General features: G+C 43.2%; 1 protein-coding gene across 1 annotated transcript; it reads left to right on the top strand.

The window, feature by feature from the left end:
* Positions 1–1,877: 1,877 nt before the first annotated feature.
* On the top strand, positions 1,878–24,000 carry hdgfl3 (HDGF like 3). Its single transcript, XM_039772791.1, has 5 exons — positions 1,878–2,288; positions 12,172–12,248; positions 12,808–12,946; positions 16,136–16,294; positions 23,090–24,000. The coding sequence occupies exons 1-5, from the start codon at positions 2,205–2,207 to the stop codon at positions 23,255–23,257; spliced, it is 627 nt and encodes a 208-aa protein (XP_039628725.1). The 5' UTR covers positions 1,878–2,204; the 3' UTR covers positions 23,258–24,000.

The following is a 24,000-nucleotide window of genomic DNA, read 5'->3' on the forward strand; positions in this document are numbered from 1 at the left end:
ACGGGCCCTACGCCCCGGAAGTGCGTCCGAGTCACATGGACAAGAGGAATGACGTGCTCCTGGGGTGAAGAAGAAGAAGAAGACTTTGTATCTGACCCGGAAGTGATAGGAGATCACATGGACTGGGGGATTGGAAACACTTCTGGGTCAGGGAATATAAAAAGGATTATGGGAAATCACAGACGTTGAGCTGAACTGGGTGGAAGGGTGGCAACGCGTCTGGGAGTGGAGGATTGCTTTATTGTAGTGTATTGTTTAATTAATGAGTATTGTGGAGAGGAGGGTGCTTTGTGCCCTGTGCCGTATAAATAAAGTCAATTATTGGACTTTTACCTTGTGTCTGACGTATTGTCCAAGGGTTCAAGGAAGCAATAGCGCCCCCTATCTGTCACTATATATATATATATATATATAGTCAGTCATTATCCTTCCATCCATCCATTTTCTAACCCGCTGAATCCGAATACAGGGTCACGGGGGTCTGCTGGAGCCAATCCCAGCCAACACAGGGCACAAGGCAGGAACCAATCCTGGGCAGGGTGCCAGCCCACCGCAGGACACACACAAACACACCAAGCACACACTAGGGCCAATTTAGAATCGCCAATCCACCTAACCTGCATGTCTTTGGATTGTGGGAGGAAACCGAGCGCCCGGAGGAAACCCACGCAGACACGGGGAGAACATGCAAACTCCACACAGGGAGGACCCGGGAAGTGAACCTGAGTCTCAGTCATTATCTAACCCGTTATATCCTAACACAGGGTCACGGGTGTCTGCCGGAACCAATCCCAGCCAGCACAGGGCAGGGCGCCATCCCAGCAAAGGGCACACACACACACGGCATACACACTAGGGACAATTTAGTATCGCCAATGCACCTAACCGGCACATCTTTGGACTTTGGGAGCAAACTGGAGTACACGTGGAGAACATGCAAGCTCCACGCAGGGAGGACCCGGGAAGTGAAGCCTTACTGCGAGGCAGCAGCGCTAATCACTGCGCCACCGTGCCGCCCCATTTACATCCATATACATTAAATACATTGAGCGATACATTTACATTTTAAGTTATTTTTTTTTTATATAAATTGTGCAAATCCTCACTCTGAGACACTAACACTGAGCACTTTCAAACAGAAGTGTGTCAAGAAACGCTACTGGGACGCCATCATACCAACAGCCCTGTATAGTGCCTCACTGGGACTCCTCTTTTTATTATTAAACAAGGCAAAGTTCTTTCTCTCTTATTTGTTATTAGTGTATTGTAGTGTTGAATATAGTGTCTTTATTTGATCATTTAGAATAGTGCTTTTATACTTGAATGCACAATTTTAATACGAGGCACATTTGATGTACCCAATGCAGTGCTTTTTCCATAATGTGATGTCAACACTATCCATTTAATAATAATTAATATACTATTTGTGCTTTATATAGGGCACAAATTTCATGTAGGTTTCGCTACTATATATATATATAGTATATATATAATATAGTATATTATATTATTATATAGTATATATATAATATATATTGTAATAAATAATGAACAATAGCCCATCCTTTTACATAACATGTAGTTATTATTATAAATGTTTCATTAAATATACAGACAACAGTATTTTTATATATTGATTCCGATTTATGAAAGCCAGGGACATGCTGAAAAGTTGTCTTGACCTGCTTTTCATTTATTGTATATGCTTGGTGAGACATTAGAAAGCTTTTAAGAACAAAAAGATCTTTACTATTATTGAAAACAAAGCAAAAGGTTTATAAATATACTCCCCCGCCCAGCCAATCTCTTCAATGTATCCGTGTAACTATAAAACAACACGAGGTGAAAGTTAAAATAAATGTTTTCGGTCCCTGCCCGAAGAATAATTTGTCAAAAGAATCCATATTTTCAACGTGCGCCGTTTGAAATGAATCGGGCAAGAACGGGAGAGTCGCCTTAGCCTCCCTTTTTCGCGGCGCAACAGAACATCCACGCGCAAGAAGGATATCCTATTCGACTGCTGTTACATTTAGAAAATTACATAAATTTACAGAATCCGGATTCCCCTCCCTCGTCTGGAGACCAAAATCGAAAATAAACGGGAAAGGTTGACATTAGAGGGCCGCTGTTTTGTTTATGATTTGAACGGCGCCGGACTTGAGTATTCATTTAAGTATATTTACTGATAGAAAAAATAAACGAACATGGCTCGTCCTCGGCCCCGGGAGTACAAGGCAGGCGATCTTGTTTTCGCAAAAATGAAAGGATACCCGCACTGGCCGGCGAGGGTGAGTACGGAAACAAGCGGGGTTGAAGAACAGGGAGGCGGGGCCCCTTGTGAGTGTGCCATCGCGGAGACCGAGTTCCAAGTATTGTCTCCTGAAGATATTTGTATTGCTTGTAATTATTATTATTATTTTTTTAGTGTACGCATTTATTCCGTCTGTTGTGTTCTCCGCTCACCGCGATCTCATCTGGTCGCTCGCTCGCTTTTGAGCCGCGACGCGTTCTTGCACTTACGAGTGCCATCGTCGCCTTTCGACTGAATCGCAGCGTCGTAGCGACCTGGGGAAGCTGCGACGATAGCAAATTTGTACAACGAATGTGGTGGTGAAAAAAAAGCGATTTGATGAGGTGGGTGCAGCGATGTTCATTTTACATTTGCCCGAGTCGGATGCAGTTAAACTGCCAACGATGGTGATGTTCATGATGATGACGATGGCGATTACAGTAACCAGCAGCGCGTGCTTTGATATCATGTTTTAACGTAGCCGTGCGTTTATTAATAATCGGCGGCCTTATGGCGTGCGGGCATGGAATTATTGAACTAATGGAGGTCTGTGTTAGTGTGCGTTCTGTTTTACCGAAGGTGTGCGGCTTTGGGCTCGAGTTACTGCGATCGCATTGACCTCTGGGGCTCGAGTGAGTCGAATGACTGTGAAAGCATCAGGCGCAGTAACGTGATGAGGAAGGTGGGGGAAAAGAAAAAAAAAAAACGCCTAAAGAGTGAGCCTCCTGGACTCCGGCTGCACAGATCGTTCTCTGCCCGCCCGGGAGTGCATTAACGCTCGCGTTTACTTTCAGCATCCTTGGACACAGTCCCACCCAGATGGAGAGTTTCATTTTTGAAAAATGATTTGTTGGCGTACAAATCACGTTCTCACTGGCACCATTCACGCGATGTTTGCCAAGTATCAGCTGGTGTTTGGGAGCTGTCTTCACCAGATAAAACCAGCCCAACTCCAAAAAAAAAAGAAAAGAAAAGTAAAATAAGAACTGGAGTGCCACCAAAGTGCAGAAACACAAGATCCATGTTTAGAGATGCTTTATCCATTAAAAGGTTCGAAGGATGGATGGAGTGCCAGTTTGTCACTGGGCGCATTCCCACAGAAACCCATAATCGCTCAGGCTGAGAAAATGTGGAATCTTTAATGAACCTAACAGTATGGCTTTGTTCTGTAGGAGATAAGTCAAGTAAATCGGGTGAACGCACCAGAACATTACATTTACTTATTAGGCTTACAACTTTTCCAAGGCAATTTGCAACCTTTTGAGACACAATTGATTACGTTTCATTTTTTTGTTTGTTTGTTTGTTTTCCAGTTGGAATACAGGCAGGTGAAGTGTTAGTAATGGGGACTGAACCTCCAAGTCCAAAGCCTTAGCCGCTGCACCAGATTGCACCCAAGAAGTATCTCATCCAGATACCTGAGTGTATTCTGTAGAAGGGATACCCTTTACATCCTGGTGTAACAGCCTTGTAGTTCATTTCATAATTGGAAGCCACACATACGAATTGTTAGAGGTAAGGCAGCTATTTACAGTAAAGAAATTGTGCCCTGTGTTGGCAGGGGATTGGCTCCAGCGGACCCCCGTGACCCTGTCTTAGGATATAGCGGGTTGGAAAATGACTGACTGAAGACAGAAATAAGTGTGTCTGCTCGTTCTACGTTGTTTAGCACATGCAAGTAAGACGTTCATTGTACCCTGTACGTGTGATGGCAGTGTCCGCATACACTTCTTGTGAAACATGTCATTATTCTGCTTTTTCTGTCTGACTGTAGTACATTAAGACCAACAATCTTTGAGCTTCATACTTTTAATCTTCATACCAACACTTGGCTGTGTTTTGTGACTGTTATTACAGTGTCCTTTACTTATTTGGCTGACTGCTTTATCCAGGGTAACTTGCCACACTTGAACGGTGCAGTTGGTTGCTTTTCTTTTTTTTGTGTTCCCGATTGGAGTGTAGGCAGGTGACGTGACTTGCTCATTCATGGTGTTGGTAGCAGGATTTGAATACGCAGCCTCAGGGTTTGAAGTTTAAGATTTTAACCACTACAGCCCGTCTGCCTGCGGTTTGGCATTTTCTATTCAGTTTTTTATTTTTTTGCTGGGTGGGTATTCTATGGCTATAATGGTTTTTATTTTTTATTAATTTTTTTTCTTAGGAAGTGCAGCGACTCAGCAGTTAGTGCTGCCAACTCAAAAGTCCTGGCTTCCGATCCCAGCCTGGCTACTGCCTGTGTGGAGTCCATGTCTGTATGTTTTTTTCCTCCCACAACGTAAAGACATGGGTGTCGGGTTCGTTGGCAAGTCCATAGTGGTCTAGCAGGACTTAGTGTGTGTGTGTGTGTGTGTGCCCAGTTCCATCCAGCATTAGTTTATGCCTTGAGGTAATGACCAGCCCCCTTCTAATTTAAGGGTAAGCACTACACCCCAAAGGGTATTTTATTTTATTACATTACCTACTCCAGTGGTTCCCATCCCTTTTCTGGCCGTGTATGGCGTTATTTCAGTGCCACTATTCTGAGCGCACGTAAAAAATATTGCAAGTGCAAGTGTTGCATTTTGAGGAGAAATTTATTTTGAGCGTACAAAAGCTGAATTTGAGTGAACAAAATTCATTGCTGCGTGCAAAAATGTATTTCAGTGTTTGCGCTTATCCATATACACACACACATAGCACCCCTCTCGCTCAGTTTTTCATTTGCGCTTGCTCGCAATGTGTTGCTTGCTCACAACATTCTCTGCTGCGAGCGCTCAACTCTCTGTACACCGTTATAAGTGTGCCACAAAACCAACCAATCACAGACTTGGTTTCAAAAATTCTGATTGGCTCTTACGGTCTCCAATCAGCTCGCTAGCTGCTGCATTCCGGAAACAGTCCGAAATGTAGCTAAATCCAGCTAAACTCAATTAAACCCCAATTTGCGGATAATATCTTTAATTATTTTATTTTAAAATATATTATTTGTTAAGACTATCGTTGGTGTAGTATAATGTAGTTGCATTATACAACCATGCCAACTGACTGTTTCCGGAATGCAGCAGCTAGCGAGCTGATTGGAGACCGTAAGAGCCAATCAGAATTTTTGAAACCAAGTCTGTGATTGGTTGGTTTTGTGGCACACTTATAACGGTGTACAGAGAGTTGAGCGCTTGCAGCAGAGAATGTTGTGAGCGCAAGCAACACATTGCGAGCAAGCGCAAATGAAAAACTGAGCGAGAGGGGTGCTATTGTGTGTGTGTATATGGATAAGCGCAAACACTGAAATACATTTTTTGCACGCAGCAATGAATTTTGTTCACTCAAATTCAGCTTTTGCGCTCAAAATAAATTTCTCTTCAAAATGCAACACTTGCACTTGCAATCTTTTTTTACGTGCGCTCAGAATAGTGGCACTGAAATAACGCCATAGCCGTGCCCCATTTAGACCTCTCTAAAATCATGATGTCCCCCACTGTAACATCTACCTTATTCTTTTTATTCTCTATTCAAAAAGTGAACTCCTACTCATGTGGCGGAAGCCCATAATGTCATGAATTTGGTCTAAACATGGAAACAAAAGAGGGAAAGGACAGCTGAAGTACTGACAAAGAAATCACTAAAAAAAATAATATAATATGAAGTAAATACAGTTTTGAAAACGTATAATAAGAGACGTGATATTCATAAATATAAAATAACTTTTATGACCGCTTTTTCTGTAATATTTTAATCATTTTATATTGTTGTTATATTGCAGAATTTTATAATCATTGTTGCAATTCATATTATTTTGTTTGTAAAAAATGATTTCTAAGTAGAAAAACCCAAGCCGGGTGGCATGGTGGCGTAGTGGGTAGCGCTGCCACCTCACAGTTAGGAGACCCGGCGTGGGTTTCCTCCCACAGTCCAAAGACATGCAGGTTAGGTGCATTGGCGGTCCTAAATTGTGCTTGGTGTGGGTGTGTGTGCCCTGTGGTGGGTTGGCACCCTGCCCGGGGTTTGTTTCCTGCCTTGTGCCCTGTGTTGGCTGGGATTGGCTCCAGCAGACGCCCATGACCCTGTAGTTAGGATATAGTGGGTTGGATAATGGATGGATGGATGGAAAACACAAGCCGGTTGTAAAATCATAAAGAGTTCTTCACCATCCCTTCTATCTTCTATCCTTATACAGCGGTACCTCGGTATACGTCCGCTTTGGAATAAGTCCAACTTGGTATACGCCCTGTTTGGACGTGAAAAAGTTTGCTTGGTATACGACCTTTGTTTGGAATACGACTCTCGTGCTACCCTCTCGAGACAAAGCCACGACTGCCCACGAGCGTCAGTACGCCAGTTGCTAGCATTCAGTGAACAACCCGCGCTATAACTCTATGTGAATTTTCACGTGATTTTGTGTTTTTTCGCCTAAATTTGAATTGATTGTTGAAAAGTATGAAGGTGCCGTGCGTATCCGGGACATGGCTGCTGCACACCGTTTGCCGAGAACGACGGTATCTACGATTGTGAAAAACAAAGACGTTATTAAAAAGTAAAGTGAGGTTCAATTTTGATTTATTTCATCTAATTGCTTTTGTATTTATGTATTTTAGTATTAAGCAGTGTTTAAATTATTTCATACAACCCCATCAATATGCCAATAACAATAGGATTGTTTTTCATGGGAACGGATTAATCATTTTCCTTTTATTTCTTATGGGAAAATTTGTTTGGTATACGTCCAAGGATCTGGAATGGATTAAAGACATACAGTGATCCCTCGCTATATCGCACTTCGACTTTCGTGGCTTCACTCCATCGCGGATTTTAAATGTAAGCATATCTAAATATATATCACGGATTTTTCGCTGGTTCGCGGATTTCTGCAGACAATTTGTCTTTTAATTTATGTTACATGCTTCCTCAGTTTGTTTGCCCAGTTGATTTCATACAAGGGACGCTATTGGCAGATGGCTGAGTAGCTACCCAATCAGAGCATGTATTGCATATTAACTAAAACTCCTCAATGATATACGATATGCTTCCCGCGCGGTGCTTCACACACTTAAAAGCTCTAACAGCCCGTATTGATTTTTGATTGTTTGCTTTTCTCTGTCTCTCTCACTCTCTCTGACATTCTTTGCTCCTGACCGAGGGGCTGTTTGCTTAGAAGATACGGACACTCCTCTAAAAAAATCTGAAAGACTACCTTCACATATACCCTTCATTGCGGCCACTTTATCGCAGTGCTACGCATACTTAAAAGCCCAACAGCACGTATTGAGTTTTGATTGTTTGCTTTTCTCTGTCTCTCTCACTGTCTCTGACATTCTCTGCTCCTGACCGAGGGGCTGTTTGCTTAGAAGATAAGGACACTCCTCTAAAAAATGCTGAAAGACTACCTTCACATTGATCCCTTCATTGCGGCCGCTTTATCGCAGTGCTACGCATACTTAAAAGCCCAACAGCACGTATTGATTTTTGATTGTTTGCTTTTCTCTCTCTCTGACATTCTCTGCTCCTGACGCGCACTCCTTTGAAGAGAAGATATGTTTGCATTCTTTTAATTGTGAGAAAGAACTGTCATCTCTGTCTTGTCATGGAGCACAGTTTAAACTTTTGAATAGAGGGTGTTATTTCATGTCTAGAGGGCTCTAATAATGTTAACAGTGTGGGAGAGTTTCTAAGGGCTTAAAATATATAAAAATAACTACACAAACATATGGTTTCTACTTCGCAGATTTTCATCTATCGTTGCGTTCCAGAACCCCCCGCGATCGAGGAGGGATTACTGTATACCGAGGTACCACCGTATATAATACGCCACCGTGGCTGTCCGTTTGTCTGTCCAGGATTATAAATCACCTGTAGCTCGCAAACCATTTGACCTGTTGACCTGAAATTTGTTACACACATACTACGTGACGTCTACTATCCGCCTTCAGGGTGATGATTGACCTCCAAGGTTATTCCTCTTTTTATTTTTATTTTATTGTAGAATCAACTCTTAGTAGCAGCCAGCAGGGCGGCGGTGTGGCGCATGCGTATGGGCGCCGTTCTCATCCCTCCGCCGTCACTTCCCCTGCCTCGTCATATCTAAAATCATTCTTGAGGCAGATTGAAGAAGTGAAAAATTAAAGAAAACGTACGAAGTAATTACAACACAAACACGGACTTAATCAGCTTTGATGCGAAAAGATGCCGACGGAAGAAGAGAAGCAGCGGGCCGCTAGGGTGGACAAAAGAAGAAGAGCCGTTCAGGAAGCAGCAAGCGCATCAACCTCTGAGCTAGGGCTGTTCGATATAACGATATATATCGGATGACAATATGAAAACGTCTATCGCTGCGCATTACGCTATCGTTTGTTTCGTGGTGTCGCAAAATAAACTGTTTACGGCAATATTTTTTTCATTGTTTTGATGGCCACCACGTGGATGCAGACACACTAGCATGGCTGATGAAGACGAGGCAACACCAGGTAGCTCCACACAGAAGGACCTTGTTCCTAAACGAGGGGCTACCTCTGTAGTACGGAGATGGTTTGGATTTGAAGAGTCTGACACGGACCAGAAAACGGTACTGTGCAAATTATGCTGCAAAACGAGCATGTTAAAAGCTTGGAAGATTAATTGCTACCAAAACAATTTGCTTAAGGCATCATTTTCCCTGCAGCGTTTGCTGTCAGCGTTAATCTTGTTAAAATTACGTTTACGCCACAACTGCATTAACGGCAAATCTCCGTTAACGAGTTACGCGGATCGCCCGTGCTTGGGGCTGGACGGCATCAACACGTTAGCGCCGTCCAGTCCCACGCACGGGGCGATCAGCTGTAACTCATTAACGGAGATTTGCCACACTGCGATTTGCAAATTAACATTTTACTAGAATGTAGCCTAAAAAATATTATTTAATATTATATATTTAATATATTTTTGTCGTAAGCCTGTCGTAAGTACAATGTTTACATTTGGTTTTGACAGTTAATGTTAGACTTGCATTTATTTTGTTTAAAGGGTTTATTGGCCTTATATAGTTTAGTTGTTAGTGCTTTGATCCTTTTATATTTAATATATGTTGTGAGAGTTATTGCTGCTACAGTTCACATTTTGTTAATGTCAGGCATTTTATATAGCAGTATTTTATATTGGGCCTTTAGTAATTTGTTTTTGAAAAGTGTTTTATATTTGATACATTAACATTTTATGTTTACATTCTAAGTCAAACATTTGCTCAAATGTTCTAAATAAAAGAACAGAAATAATTACAAGTTGAGTACTTCTCATTTTTGATTTTTTTAATTTAAATGAAAAAAAGGAGTGGTGATTATATAAACTATTCACTGAATACAAAGAAAATGTACTATATCGTGATATCGGGATATAAGATTTTGGTCATATCGCACAGCCCTACTCTGAGCAAACGAATGCCAAACAGAGACAGAGAAAGAGGATGAAAGCTAGGAACGCTCACGTCAAGTGTATTCCCCCTGGAGAACTGAACTTGAGCCCCCTGATTTACCTGGTTGTTTGTTGGCTTATTATTACCATCTCATTAATGCTTGGTGGTTGGTTAAGGAAATAAGAAACAATAAAGGGGTTTGAGTCTTAACAAGCTTGCCAAGTTAAAGAAAAGTCAAGTCATTTGGCTACCAAATAAGAAACTTTCCAGTCACTACGGCCCCCCAGAATCCGAGTTTGACACCCCAGGTCTAGAGCCGAGCGTTCAAGCAGATTACATGACTGGAGTTGGGAATTGTGACAGTGTCGTGGTCGAAGGTGTCTTGGCTATAAAGGTTCTTGTAATGAAAAGAACGTAACTGCATTTAGTTTATCCTGGCACGCTGTGATATGTTGGAAACGCTTCTGCCCACCTTGGCTTGGCATCCTTATCCGGTGCACTGCTAAACCGTTTTAACTTAAGACACAGACAGACGGACATCTTAAGTTCACCACACACACGTTTATTTTACAATATTTACTTGCACTCCCCAGTGCCTCTTGCACCGTTCCCCCAATGTCCAGGCCTCACAGTCCTTTCTGCCTTTCCTTCTCCTGGCCGCCTCCAGTCCTCTCTCCAGCTCCGTCTCTCTTTCACCCGACTTCCACCATCGACTGAAGCGAGGCGGCCCATTAAATAGGAGCCCATCTGCTCCCCGGCACTCCTCCGCAGACACACCCCAGTGTGGCGGAAGTGCCGGCTGCACACCCGGATGTCCCCTGTCTTCTTCCCCCCCAGCACTTCCTGGTGTGGCGGAAGTGCTGGGCTCCAGGGTCGTTCAGGCACCGGGGCACCGCCTGGCGGTGGCCACGGGTCCCTACAGGGCTGGGCTTCCAAGCCCTTTACCCGAGGCCCCCAACATAACCAGGGCGGGCGCCTCGCGGTCTGGAGGAGGCACAAGCCCTCCTCCGGTCCTCCTGGGCGTCCCGGCCGGATGCCACAATGGTTCCATTTTTACAAGTACAGTTTGTTATATTGATTCGAGTACTTGATAAAAATGAAATCTATTACTATGTGATTAAGGGAGGCAGCGTGGAGGAGTCAAGGGTTCATGTCCCGTGTCCTACCTGCAGGGAGTTTGCAAATTCTCCACCGTGTCTTAGCGGGTTTCTTAGGGTGCTCTGCTTTCCTTCCACTGTCCAAAGACATGCCGGTAAGGTAAATTGGCAGAGATGTGTTTGTTTGCCCTGCCCAGTCCAGGATTTGTTCCTGTCTTGTGCCCTCTTCTGGCTGGGATTGGCTCCCATGACCTTGGTCCAGATTAAGTGGGTTAGAAAGTGACACGACTGTCTGATTAATCCCCCTGTGCTCTGTCTAAGACAGGGGTGTCCCGCTCCAGTCCTGGTGGGCCGCAGTGGCCACAGGTTTTCATTCTAACCATCTTCTTAATTAGTGAGCAGTTTTAATTGACGTGACTCAGACCCCTTAGTTGTTTCTTTTTACTTAATGACGGGCCAAACAATAATAAAACACGAAACTAGCCGCCACATGACCAGCTAACCTGAAAATAAAGAAAATAAAGAAAGGTGAAGGTCTCAGCCATGTTGGTCTGCTCTGGTCAACAAAACATCTTGACGGTGGTCTTAGAAAAAACAGAAAATCAACAAAGAGCAGCAACAAGTCCTGGTATTCAATAACGGCTTTAATTAACAGCAAGAATTGGCTTCTCATTAAGAGACTGGTTGGAGTGAAACTGGCTGGAGTTTGACGTTCCAGTTTAGCTGCTCATCTGTCGGCTCGTTTTACATCTCGTTTCTGTTTGGCTGCCGTTTAATGAAGAAACGAATCGATTCAGAGGACGGAATATGAAAATGAAGTCTGAAAGGAATGAACTAGCAGTGAAAACTGGGCACCGATTAGGAAAGAGAATGAAAACCTGCAGCCACTGCGGCCCACCGGGACACCGGAGTTGGACACCCCTAGTCTGATATCTCAGAATAAAGCATTGAAAAATGGAAACAGTGGGAAAAAATAGTATTTCATGCAAGACGTTACACCCTCTCGTGTCTTCTATATATTGATCTGTTCAGAAAATCACTGGGGTCTGTTTGATTTCTTTGTGTTTGTGTTTAAGTAAAGTTTCTTACTACAGCACAGTATAGGAGACAGTAGGGTGAAATGACACCTAACTAGACTACAAATGCAAGCTTTCCAGGCAGCTTCATCAGGCAAGGTGTCATTTCAGCCTACTGTCTCCTGTATCGCTCTATGGCTAACACGGCACAACACTCCACTGCTATGGATATAGCCCAGCGTTCAATTCCTGCTTTAAAAGGTGACATTTGTGTTGCTCATGGGTAACAACATCTGACTCCCAGTACACACACATATATACGCACAGGCCTCAAAAAGTCCAACAGCATGCATTTCTGTGCTTATGGACAAAAGACCGAATAATTATTTTACTTTGTGTTTCATTTGACAGATTGACGAGCTACCAGAAGGAGCTGTGAAACCACCTGCAAATAAATACCCCATCTTCTTTTTTGGGACCCATGAAACGTATGTAACTTGCACTTGAGTTCTTTTATTTAGATTTAGTCATTTCTTTCGTTAATACAGATCTGTCATGGAATGCCTCACTATTAGCATTCAAGAAGGAAGCACTAATTACTTTTATAAAAAAAATACACTGGAGAGAATAATGAAAGGTCCAGCTCCCATTAGGTACAGTCGAATAATCAAAGGTCCAGCTCCCACTTTCTGAACTCTGAATCTCCTCAGTGTGAGGTCATCTTTAATTGAACAGCACAATTCAGAATCGCCAATTCACCTCACCTGCATGTCTTTGGACTGTGGGAGGAAACCCACGCAGACACGGGGAGAACATGCAAACTCCACGCAGGGAGGACCCGGGAAGCGATCCCCAGGTCTCCTTACTACGCCACCGTTTCTCCCAAGATGCATGATTTTTTTATTAACTGTAGTATTTATCCCAAAACAATTTGAGTGATTACAGCAGCTTTTTTAATTTTTATTATAAAATTATCATCTGATCAGTAAAGAGGACACAGTAATAGTTGATATGAGTATTGTTTGTTTTTTTTTGCCTATCCTTTAGTGCTTTCCTAGGGCCAAAAGATCTGTTTCCATATAAAGAATACAAAGACAAGTTTGGTAAATCAAACAAGAGGAAAGGATTCAATGAAGGTCTGTGGGAAATTGAGAACAACCCAGGTGTCAAGTTTACAGGATACCAGGTGAGTGGCAATCCACATAGGACACAAATATCTCCTCTGATAAAAGCTAAAGTTGGTTCTGCAGAACAAGTTAATGAAATTTAAAATGTCAGAAAAAAATCCAAATTCTTTTCATGCTGGGATCTTGATAGTTACTGTACCTAAACGTCAGTGACGCATGGTGAAAATGACTGAAAGTACTACGGACAGGGAAAGATTATATTCTTGTTCTGGGAATTGCCATCAGTGCATCATGCAGACTTTTTCTTCTTCTTTCGGCTGCTCCTGTGAGGGGTCACCACAGCGGATCATCTTCTTCCATATCTTTCTGTCCTCTTCATCTTGTTCTGTCACACCCATCACCTGCATGCCCTCTCTTACCACATCCATAAACCTTCTCTTAGACCTTCCTCTTTTCCTCTTCCCTGTCAGCTCTATCCTTAGCATCCTTCTCCCAGTATACCCAGCATTCTCACATCTGCACATATCCAAACCAACACAATCTCGCCTCTCTGGCTTTGTCTCCCAACCTGAGCTGACCCTCTAATGTCCTCATTTCTAATCCTGTCCATCCTCGTCACACCCAATGCAAATCTTAGCATCTTTAACTCTGCCACCTCCAGCTCTGTGTTTTTTGGTCAGTGCCACCGTCTCCAGCCCATATAACACAGCTGGTCTCACTACCGTCCTGTACACCTTCCCTTTCACTCTTGCTGATACCCGTCTGTCACAAATCACTCCTGACACTCTTCTCCACCCGCTCCACCCTGTCTGCACTCACTTCTTCACTTCTCTTCCACAATCCCCATTATGCTGTACTGCTGATCCCAAGTATTTAAACTCATCCACCTTCACCAACTCTACTCCCTCATCCTCACCATTCCACTGACCTCCCTCTCATTCACACACGTATTCTGTCTTGGTGGTCCTACTGACCTTCAATCCTCTCCTCTCTAGAGCATATCTCCACCTCTCCAGGGTCTCCTCAATCTGCTCCCTACTATCACTAAAGATCACAATGTCATCAGCACATATCACAGTCCATGGGGACTCCTGTCAAATCTCGTCTGTCAGCTGGTCCATCACCATTGCAAATAAGAAAGGGCTCAGAGCCGATCCCTGATGTAATCCCACCTCCAACTTGAATGCATCCATCACTCCAACCACAGACCTCACCACAGTCACACCTCCCTCGTACATACCCTGTACCACTCTTACATGCTTCTCTGCCACTCCCGACTTCCTCATACAATACCACAGCTCCTCTTGAGGCCCCCTGTCATATGCTTTCTCCAGGCCCACAAAGACACAATGCAACTCCTTCTGTCCTTCTCTAAACTTCTACATTAACATCCTCAGAGCAACCATGTCATCTGTGGTGTTCTTTCTTGGCAAACTCCATAAAAAATAGTAAGTTTAAAGAAAAAAAGAAACTTCAAACTATGACAGAAAATGCTAATATTTTTAAATTTCTTATGAATCTAGACCTCACACTATTGTTCTTTTTCTAAACACAGAGAGAGAAATTAAAAAAAAAAAAAACAGCAAATGAAACAATGAGGTCAGTTACCGTATTTCCCCAACGATAAGCCACCCCACACTATAGGCTGCCCCATTCTATAAGCCGCAGAAAATGCTCTTTTACAGTGGAACCTCGGGTCACGAACGTCTCGGAACACGGACAAATCGGGTTACGACCAAAAAGTTCGACAAACTTTTGCATCTGTTCACGACCACACACTCAGGTGATGAACAAGCCAGATGATTTCCTCACGTGTTCAGTCTCTCCCTGTACATTGTTCTCGGTCTGACGTGCGTGCATGTAAGGTTAGTTTTCTTGGTTGTTAATGGTTAGTTTTTGTATAAATTAAGGATTTTTCAAATTTTCATTTTTTCCCTGTGCTTAAAACTCATTAAAAAAAAGTATTTACATACAGTTTGTACGGTCTGGAACGGATTAATTGTATTTACATACAATCCTATGGGGGAAATTAGTTTGGTCAAATCGGGTTGCGACCAGAGTTTTGGAACGAATTACGGTCGTGACCCGAGGTTCCACTGTATGTTTTAAAACTCTAAGATAAGCCGCCCATGTTATTAGCCGCAGCATTACTGAATTTGCCAATCTGAAGTGAAAGCATCTAATTTGGTACGCCCCTGTAGGCCTTTACAACTCTATAGTGACATTATAGTTGAGCGTGAACAATTAAATTGATCATATTTTGCACTTACAGATACCATGCTGCAACGCAAGTCCTACACTGCAGAATTTAAGTTCCAGGTTGTTGCTTTCGCGAAAGAAAACAGCAATCGTTCAGCTGGATGCCACTTTGAAATAGATGACAAACAAGTGAGAAATTGGCAGAAAGATGAGGAAGCTTTGCACATGCTTCCGCCACGTAGGCGTGGAAGGCGTACAAGTAAAGCAAATTGGCCAAATTTAGAGAAGCGACTTAAAGAATGGATTCTCGCACAGCATGAGGACAATCAGATTCAACAATAGCCATCAAAATGAAGGCACGAGGAATGGCGACTGAAATGTTTTTAGATAGGCCGGTCCATTTAAGCAAGCTGCACCCAACACGCAGGTTTGTAAAATAAATGTATAAGCTGCGGCCTATCGTTTGGGAAATACGGTATAAGTAATAATGATTCACTGATTGAAATTGAAAAACCCATTGGGATTTCCACTAGGACTGGGTTTGGAAATCATCAGTATATAGGATAGACATTTTAATAAAGGCCATATACATGAATTCTTGGTGGAATTAAAATGCAACAAATCATTAAGAAGGGTGCCTTGCATTTAGAAGGCTTTCTCGGTACTTTCATGGTCAGACAGCCTTGGTGAGGGATGAGATACCTGCAAGTCCACCTCCCACCGTGTCCATGATGAGGCTTCGATCGGGTTGGAGAGTTCCAGATTCCCAGAGTGCCACTCAACTTGCCTAGCACCATCCCCAAGTCCAAGAGAGACATTTTCCTGTCTGCCTATTGGCTCTATTAGACTCCCTCAGTGAGTAAAGATATCATTAAAAAGAAGAGAGATGGACGCCAGGGCCATCAGATGTTACTGGTCTACTTCTAATGTGGTTGGATAATGAGAATCAGGAACAATTAGAAATAGAATTTTAAAAACATTGTAGTCCCTATGTTATTGAGAGCTCCTTGGAAATGTACTTGATATTAATGTGCATTTTTCTCTTGTAGGAGATTCAGCAGCAAAGTTCATCAGAGACTGAAGGAGAAGGCAACACAGCTGACGCCAGCAGTGAAGGAGAGGAGGGGGACTCCATAGAGGAAGACGGAAAAGGCAAGAGAAAGAGTAACAAAGCTGGCTCAAAGCGAAAAAAATCCTTGGGATCAAAGGTAAATAAATAAAACGAACAAAGTCTTCAGAAATAAATTAGATAGTCATTAAGTAAGAGCTGCTTTATAGGCAACTAAAAAGGTCTAATGGCCCTAAAAGTTAGTTTTTATTATTTACTTGACAACTTTATGCAAGGTGACTTGCACGATCAGTAGTCTACGCTCTAATTTATTCCAAGAATTTTTTTACAGTTGGAGCGCAGACAGATTGAGTGGCTGACCTGGGGTTTACACAGTGGAAGATTATGGAATTCATCCATCCATTATCCAACTCGCTATATCCTAACTACAGGGTCACGGGGGTCTGCTGGAGCCAAACCTAGCCAACTCAGGGCTCAAGGCAGGAACAAACCCTGGGCAGAGCAGGGCACACACACTAAGCACACACTAGCGACAATTTAGGATCGCCAGTGCACCTCACCTGCATGTCTTTGGACTGTGGTAGGAAACCAATACAGACACGGGGAGAACATGCAAACTCCACGCAGGCAGGTCTCCTTACTGCGCCACTGTGCCGCCCTACTTTTCATTTTTATTTATGTTTAATTTTATGTTTCTCCCAAGATGCATGATCTTTTTATTAACTGTAGTGTTTCTCCCAAAACAATTTGAGTGATTACAGCAGCTTTTTTGAAGCAAACCCGGGTCTCCTAACTGCGAGGCAGCAGCACTACCCACTGTGCCACCGTGCCGCCCTCGTGTGCAAATTCTGACTGGGCTATTCACAGGATATAGCTAGCCGGTTGCAGGTTTGAGAGGGTGTGTATTGTGGGGATATAGTTCTATGATTCACGTCCGGCCGACTTCCAGATGGTTTTCCAGGAAAGCCCCAAGCCCAGTCCGGTTATTTTTGTGTCTCACCTCTTGTATGCTATCGAAGTAAACAATACATGAGAGATCTTCTGAATCTTCTGAAATAAATACTTAAATTTAAACATGCTGAGTTCTGCAAACCGATTTTAGAAGTTTTAGAAAAAATCGACAAGCTTTGAACTCATCAATACCATACATCAATATTCAGTGACATGTAACTTGGAAATTAAGATTCATCTTATATTTAACACAAATATTTGTATGGGAGACCAAACGTAAGATGTCAAGCCCCATAAATTTCCCTCAAGCTTTACAAAGTGAATCATTGCACCCTTCTTCACAGAATCACAGAAGACCCAAAAATAAATGCCAGTCAATGTGCTGAGTGCAAACAAATCAGTCTGCATCCAAACAAAACAAACCAGACATGACACATATGGCAATTCTGCATTTTATGGGAAAGCTTTTTCCATCAGATGACAAATGTATTTATTTATCCATCCATTTTCCAACTCGCTATATCCTAACTACAGGGTCACGGGGGTCTGCTGGAGCCAACACAGGGCACAAGGCAGGAAACAAACCCTGGGCAGGGCAGACACACCAAGCACACACACACTTGGGACAATTTAGGATCGCCAATGCACCTGACCTGCATGTCTTTGGACTGTGGGAGGAAACCCACGCAGACACGGGGAGAACATGCAAACTCCATGCAGGGAGGACCCGGGAAGTGAACTCAGGTCTCCTAACTGCAAGGCAGCAGCGCTACCCACTGCGCCACTGTGCCACCCCATTTATTGATTTATTTAGGTTTAATTACTAAATGTAAATTTTGAGATTGTAACAAAGGCGCTATATCGGCGTCGACCCGACACAGACTGACACCGGACGCACGTATAAAAGCAAATTAACTTTTCTTTGTCTTCACCTGTGGGGCACGTCTTGCCCGTTTCCCACAGGCAGTACACAGTCCCAAAAGCACCAAAACACAACACACACTACTCTTCACACCACCACTCCTCCTCGTGGCAAGCGTTGTCCTCCTCCTCCCGACTCAGGCTGTCCGAGTGGTTGGCTGCTGGCCCCTTTTATAGCCCACCCGGAAGTGCTTCAGGTGCTTGACCACCTGCCTTCCGATTGCACCTCTGGGTGTGGCTGAACTACGGTTCAGACGGGCCCAGGAACCCCTGCAGCACCTCCTGGTGGCCACCCCGGATCCCAACAGGGCTGTGGAGAACTCCATGTCCCATGGAGCCCTGCGGGTATCTGAAGCACCAGAGTCACCCAGGGGGGCTGCCACCAAGTGGTCCAGGGGAGGTACTGCGCAGCCTATGCTTGCTTCCCTGGAACATATACATATATCTGGGCCTGTCACCAGATCCACAAAACTTTAAATAGGGAAAATTGAATTAAAATGAAAAGTACTGAAAGATAAGAATATTGATAAAGCCTTTATTTTTGCTTCTTCTGATTATGACAGGAATGGAGATATTTGTTCAAAGAATTGATGCAAGTTATAAAACTTTGATGAAATAGCCAGTACTATGCTCTGGAACATAGACAGTAGACAACCACTTTTAAATTCTGAGATGAAAAGCCATGGTAGCACAACTAACCTTTCAAAAATTAAGATTTAGTGATGTAAATATATGACAGGGCTTGTAAAACATTACATTTAGCAGTATTTGTGCCTTTTACATAAACTAAACATTTATCAGGCTAAGACATGTTTATTTGCTTGACGTGGCTGCCAAGTCCTTCTGAAATTTTATATCAGGTTAGGGGAAAACGTTCTCATGATGTAATAATTTTAAAATCCTGGACATTTTATTTAGATGTGATGAGGGGTTTGTGAGTTTCTTTCAGCCTTCTAGTATTAGAGCACAGCCGCCACTCTTGAGGATAACAAGTAGCCAGTTCATTTGTTTTTCTGTGCTTGTACACATGTACATGTCATCCTGATGTGAAACGGGATTAAAGGATAAATGCAGTATTTATTATTATAGTTTTTTTTTTTTTTCCTTCATGATCATGTTTTAATATGCCAAAAAGTGGAAAGTGTGATCTTAAGTTTAAAAAAAAATGCCATTCCTGTTCTTGCAGTTTAACATTGGGCCTGTAAAGAACCAGTCCAAACATGAAGAAAAATCGTAAAACTTACCAAATATGGTTTCAGTTTTTGAGGTGTGTTTATGACAACAAAAGAAAACTGAAAATAATGCATTTTATCACACATTCTTGGCACTGCTTTTCTTGAGATAAGGGTACTTTGTTGTTACAGCTACCATCATGAGTAGTTTTGTGTATATATGGGAGTGAAATAGCACAAAATGTTGCATGTGCCTAAAACTGTTTAGCGTGATGGAAAAATAAAATCTTCCAGTATTGGCAATGAATATATTGTGTGCTAGCAAACTAAATACCATATAGATGAGCTTGTGCAGGATAGGAAGCCCAAAGTCAAGCACGGCTGGCCATACAAATTCAGGTATGTCTCTTCAGTGGCAGCTTACCAGTGCATGAAGACTCTTCTTCTTCTTCTTCTTCTTTCGGCTGCTCCCGTTAGGCGTTGCCACAGCGGATCATCTGTTTTCTAATCTTCCTGTCCTCTACATCTTGTTCTGTCATGCCCATCCCACATCAATAAACCTCCCCTTAGGCCTTCTTCTTACCTGGCAACTCTATCCTTAGCACCCTGTCCCAGCATACCCAGCATCTCTCCTCTGCACATGTCCAAACCACACAATCTCGCCTCTCTGACTTTGTCTCCTAATCATCCAACCCTCTTCTTCACTTCTCTTCCACAATCCCCATTACTCTGTACTGTTGATCCCAAGTATTTAAACTCATCCACCTTCACCAACTCTACTCCCTCATCCTCACCACTCCACTGACCTTCCTCTCATTCACACACATGTATTCTGTCATGGTGTTCCTACTGACTTTCATTCCTCTCCTCTCCTCTCATATCTCCATACCTCTCCAGGGTCTCCTCAACCTGCTCCCTACTATCGCTACAGATCACAATGTCATCAGAAAACATCATGCATGAAGACTCATAAGGCTACTAAGATAGCATTGATGTACTCTCGGCTTAATATTTAGCTGAGGAGATTCCTATTTAAATAAATCCTTGTGCTTTGAGTTTTGAAGGCATGAAATTCTGAATGGACTGAGACTGTTAAAATGTGACTGTCCAGCACACATGCCCCCCTAACATGCACTCATATGATACCAATTTGGAGTCAGTCATTACCCTGTCCTACAAAATGATGGGAAATGTTAAGGAAAGCCCACACAAACAAGCACAGAATGTGCAAATGGCGGTTGAGATTTGGACTGTGCTGCCCATCACTAATTATTATTTAGTTATTTAGAAGCATTAACAAATAATTTTTTAAATTGAAATTTGCTGCAATGTAATGATTATTTACTAAAGGATATGTTACAAATTTGGTGTGTAGAAAGCACAAAAATATGATACATTTTGTAGCGGACCCCAGCCGGGACACCCCATCGGTATAAGTTCAGGGGGAGCAGCCATGGACTTTGCAATACCTCCCCCTAGACGCTAGATGGCAGCCCCCCTGGGTTGGAGCGGTGCCTTGATTTCCTGCAGGGCTCCATGGCAGTTGGCGTTGGGTGCAGCCCTGTTGGGTCCCGCAGGCGCCGCCAGGGGGTGCTGCAGCTGGGACTCCTGAGCCCATGTGGGCAGTGTTTTCGCCACACCTGGAAGTGCAGCCGGAACTCTGCAGTCAACCACCTGGAGCACTTCTGGGTGGACTATAAAAGGGGCCAGCAGACACCACTCGAGGAGCCAGAGTCGGGAGGAGGAGGACTACGCTTGTCGGGAGGAGTGGTGGTGCAAAGAGCAAGAGTGTTGGAGCTTTTGTGTACTTGGTACTGTGTTGTGCCTGTGGGGTTCACAGGGTGAAGAAAAATAAAGTTTCTTGGTTTTATACATGCCTCCGGTGTGAGTCTGTGTCGGGTCAGGCTCCTATATAGCGCCTTTTTGTTACAATTTAAATTAAATTTTATTATTTGTTTTCATATATTTTTTCCAGATCACATTTTTTTTTATATGTTAATAAGTCATGCTGTCCTAAACCAACAGGACCATGTCCAACATTCTTGAAATATCTAGCCTTGTATTTTTATTACATTTCTGTTGTTGTGTGTGGTATAGTAAAAAGTACTATCTCTTCTCTCTATTATAAAAAAATAATCTTGGAAGGGAGACTAGGGAGACGAGACGTGATCTTCTCAGAAAACAATTTGACATACGCGCGAGAGGCACTTTAATGTCACGTGAGACAAGGCAGTGAGACAACGTTTAAAACAAATTCACGGACATCTGACCAAGCAGTTGTTGGAATGCTTTTGGCAGACACGCTTCATGTGCTCCCAGCTCTTAAAACAACGAAAAGCGACAAGCAGAATATGCAGCTCACCAGCAGCAGCAAGCCAGCAAATGATCTGACCGCTTCACCTTAGCATGCGTTCAGCCAAAAATCCCTCCCCCCCAAAAGGCAAAAGGACAGCTGCTGTACAGGCTTTTAAATGATCGACACGCAGGGCGACAAGCAGAACACACAGCTCGCCAGCAGCTGCAAGCCAGCAGATGATCTTACCTCTTCACCTTTGCATGCGTTCAGCCAAAACCCCCTCCTCCCCCCTTACCCCTTCACAATGCGAGCGGCAGAAACGCGAAGTGGCAAAACGACTGCTGCTGTACAGGCTTGTAAATGATCGACACGCAGCGAGACAAACAGAACATGCAGCTCGCCAGCAGCAGCAAGCCAGCAGATAATCTTACCGCTTCACCTTAGCATGCGTTCAGCCAAACCCCCACCACTTCACAATGTGAGCGGCAGAGACGCGAACTGGCAAAAGGACAGCTGCGGTAAAGGCTTTTAAATGATCAGCGCATAGCGCGACAAGCAGAATACGCAGCTCGCCAGCAGATGATCTGACCGCTTCACCTTAGCATGCGTTCAGCAAAAACCCCAACCGCTCCCCCACCGCTTCATAATGCCAGTGGCAGAGACGCGAAGTGGCAACAGGACAGCTGCTGTACAGGCTTGAAAATGATCGACGCGCAGCGCGACAAGCAAAACATGCAGCTTGCCAGCAGTAGCAAGCCAGCAGATGATCTGACCGCTTCACCTTAGCATGCGTTCAGCCAATACCACTTCACAATGTGAGCGGCAGAGACGCGAACTGGCAAAAGGACAGCTGCGGTAAAGGCTTTTAAATGATCAGCGTGACAAGCAGAATATGCAGCTCGCCTGCAGCAGCAAGCCAGCAAATGATCTGACCGCTGCACCTTAGCATGCGTTCAGCAAAAACCTCAACCGCTCCCCCACCGCTTCATAATGCCAGTGGCAGAGACGCGAAGTGGCAAAAGGACAGCTGCTGTACAGGCTTGGAAATGATCGACGCGCAGCGCGACAAGCAAAACATGCAGCTTGCCAGCAGCAGCAAGCCAGCAGATGATCTGACCGCTTCATCTTAGCTTGCGTTCAGCCAATACCACTTCAGAATGTGAGCGGCAGAGACGCGAACTGGCAAAAGGACAGCTGCAGTAAAGGCTTTTAAATGATCAGTGCGACAAGCAGAATACGCAACAAGCCAGCAGATGATCCAACCACTTCTCCTAAGCGCGCATTCAGCTGCCCCCCACCACGTCACAATGCGAGGAGTGTTATATACGTCCTGTGGGAAAGAGATTTAACCACGCCCCGGGCCAGAAATAAAGGACAAGTACAGTATTGTTTTTACAAAAGTTTTAAAGTAAAAGTGAAAATAATGCATATATAACAATTCCCATGAAAATAACAATCTCTTTAAATTGTTTGTCCAGTAAACCAAACCCCGGGGTGGGCAGAGCCCCCTAGTATAAAATAAAGATACTTTGTTTGGATTGATAGGGACAGAACTTTATTATGTATTTAGTATTTACTGTTTTCATTTGTTTAGAAATCATCAAAGCTGTCAAGGAAGTCATCAGGAGAAGAAGAGGCTGATAAAGACAGTAAGGAAGAAGAGCATAAGAGCAGTTCAGAGGCTGGCGATCCAGAAAATGACACAAGAAAAACTTCAGAAAGCAAGAAAGCCAACGAAGGGGTAAATTCTTGGCATATTTAAACGTTGCATTCAGCTGCGCTGCACTTTATTTATTCAATGTGCTGAAAATTCTCCACCACTCACTTATTTAAAACCACTGGGCAGCGCTGATCAATGCAAGCAGACAAAAGTCTCATGATTCTATAGCTATATCTGGTCTAACTCTTCAGTTCACCAATGTAAATTTTCACATTCGCAACACTTCTTGGAAGCTTTCAAGCATTATTTTCATGGCCTGTATAAAGTGCATTTCCGAATTTGAATACTACTTTTTGGGGACGGTTGTAGGGTGGGGTGGGGGTATGGTTTGTTGCTTGGTGTGCTAAAATTCAATCTTTTAATGATAAGTTGGAATACATCGTGGAAAATGTTTTGTCAGTCGTCTACCACAATAAAGTATCACGCATTCTAAGAAATGTTAAATATGTTTAATAATCCCAACAATAAATGATTTGATGTTTGTTATCGATGTCTAATTCCAGTCAACATGATAAAAGCATGTTGCTGAAACTGTGATCTGATAAACCTGTAATTGCATTCCTGTGAACCTCTACTGGTGGAAAAAAAATGTTTGATGTGTTAGTTTTTTATTTTAATTTCAATGCAATGCACCAAGTCTTGCAGTCATCTAACATCTCACGGCTTTTCGATGAAGGATAGTGTCTCATTTCCTTTACATGTTGACTTTTTAAAAAGTAAGGTTCTACAAAATAAAATAAAAGCCCCTCCATCACTCAGTTACTACTGAGGCTTGGTAAAAGCCA

This window comes from Polypterus senegalus, chromosome 12 (assembly GCF_016835505.1).
Source record: "Polypterus senegalus isolate Bchr_013 chromosome 12, ASM1683550v1, whole genome shotgun sequence".
Classification (NCBI taxonomy): Eukaryota; Metazoa; Chordata; class Cladistia; order Polypteriformes; family Polypteridae; genus Polypterus; species Polypterus senegalus.

Bases quoted from the DNA above. Each gene is read 5' to 3' on its own strand.
- hdgfl3 (XM_039772791.1), top strand. From the start codon at position 2,205: ATGGCTCGTCCTCGGCCCCGGGAGTACAAGGCAGGCGATCTTGTTTTC. The intron at 12,947-16,135 runs GTGAGTGGCAAT...TTTCTCTTGTAG, and splicing joins TCAAGTTTACAGGATACCAG to GAGATTCAGCAGCAAAGTTC. The intron at 16,295-23,089 runs GTAAATAAATAA...TCATTTGTTTAG, and splicing joins AAAAATCCTTGGGATCAAAG to AAATCATCAAAGCTGTCAAG.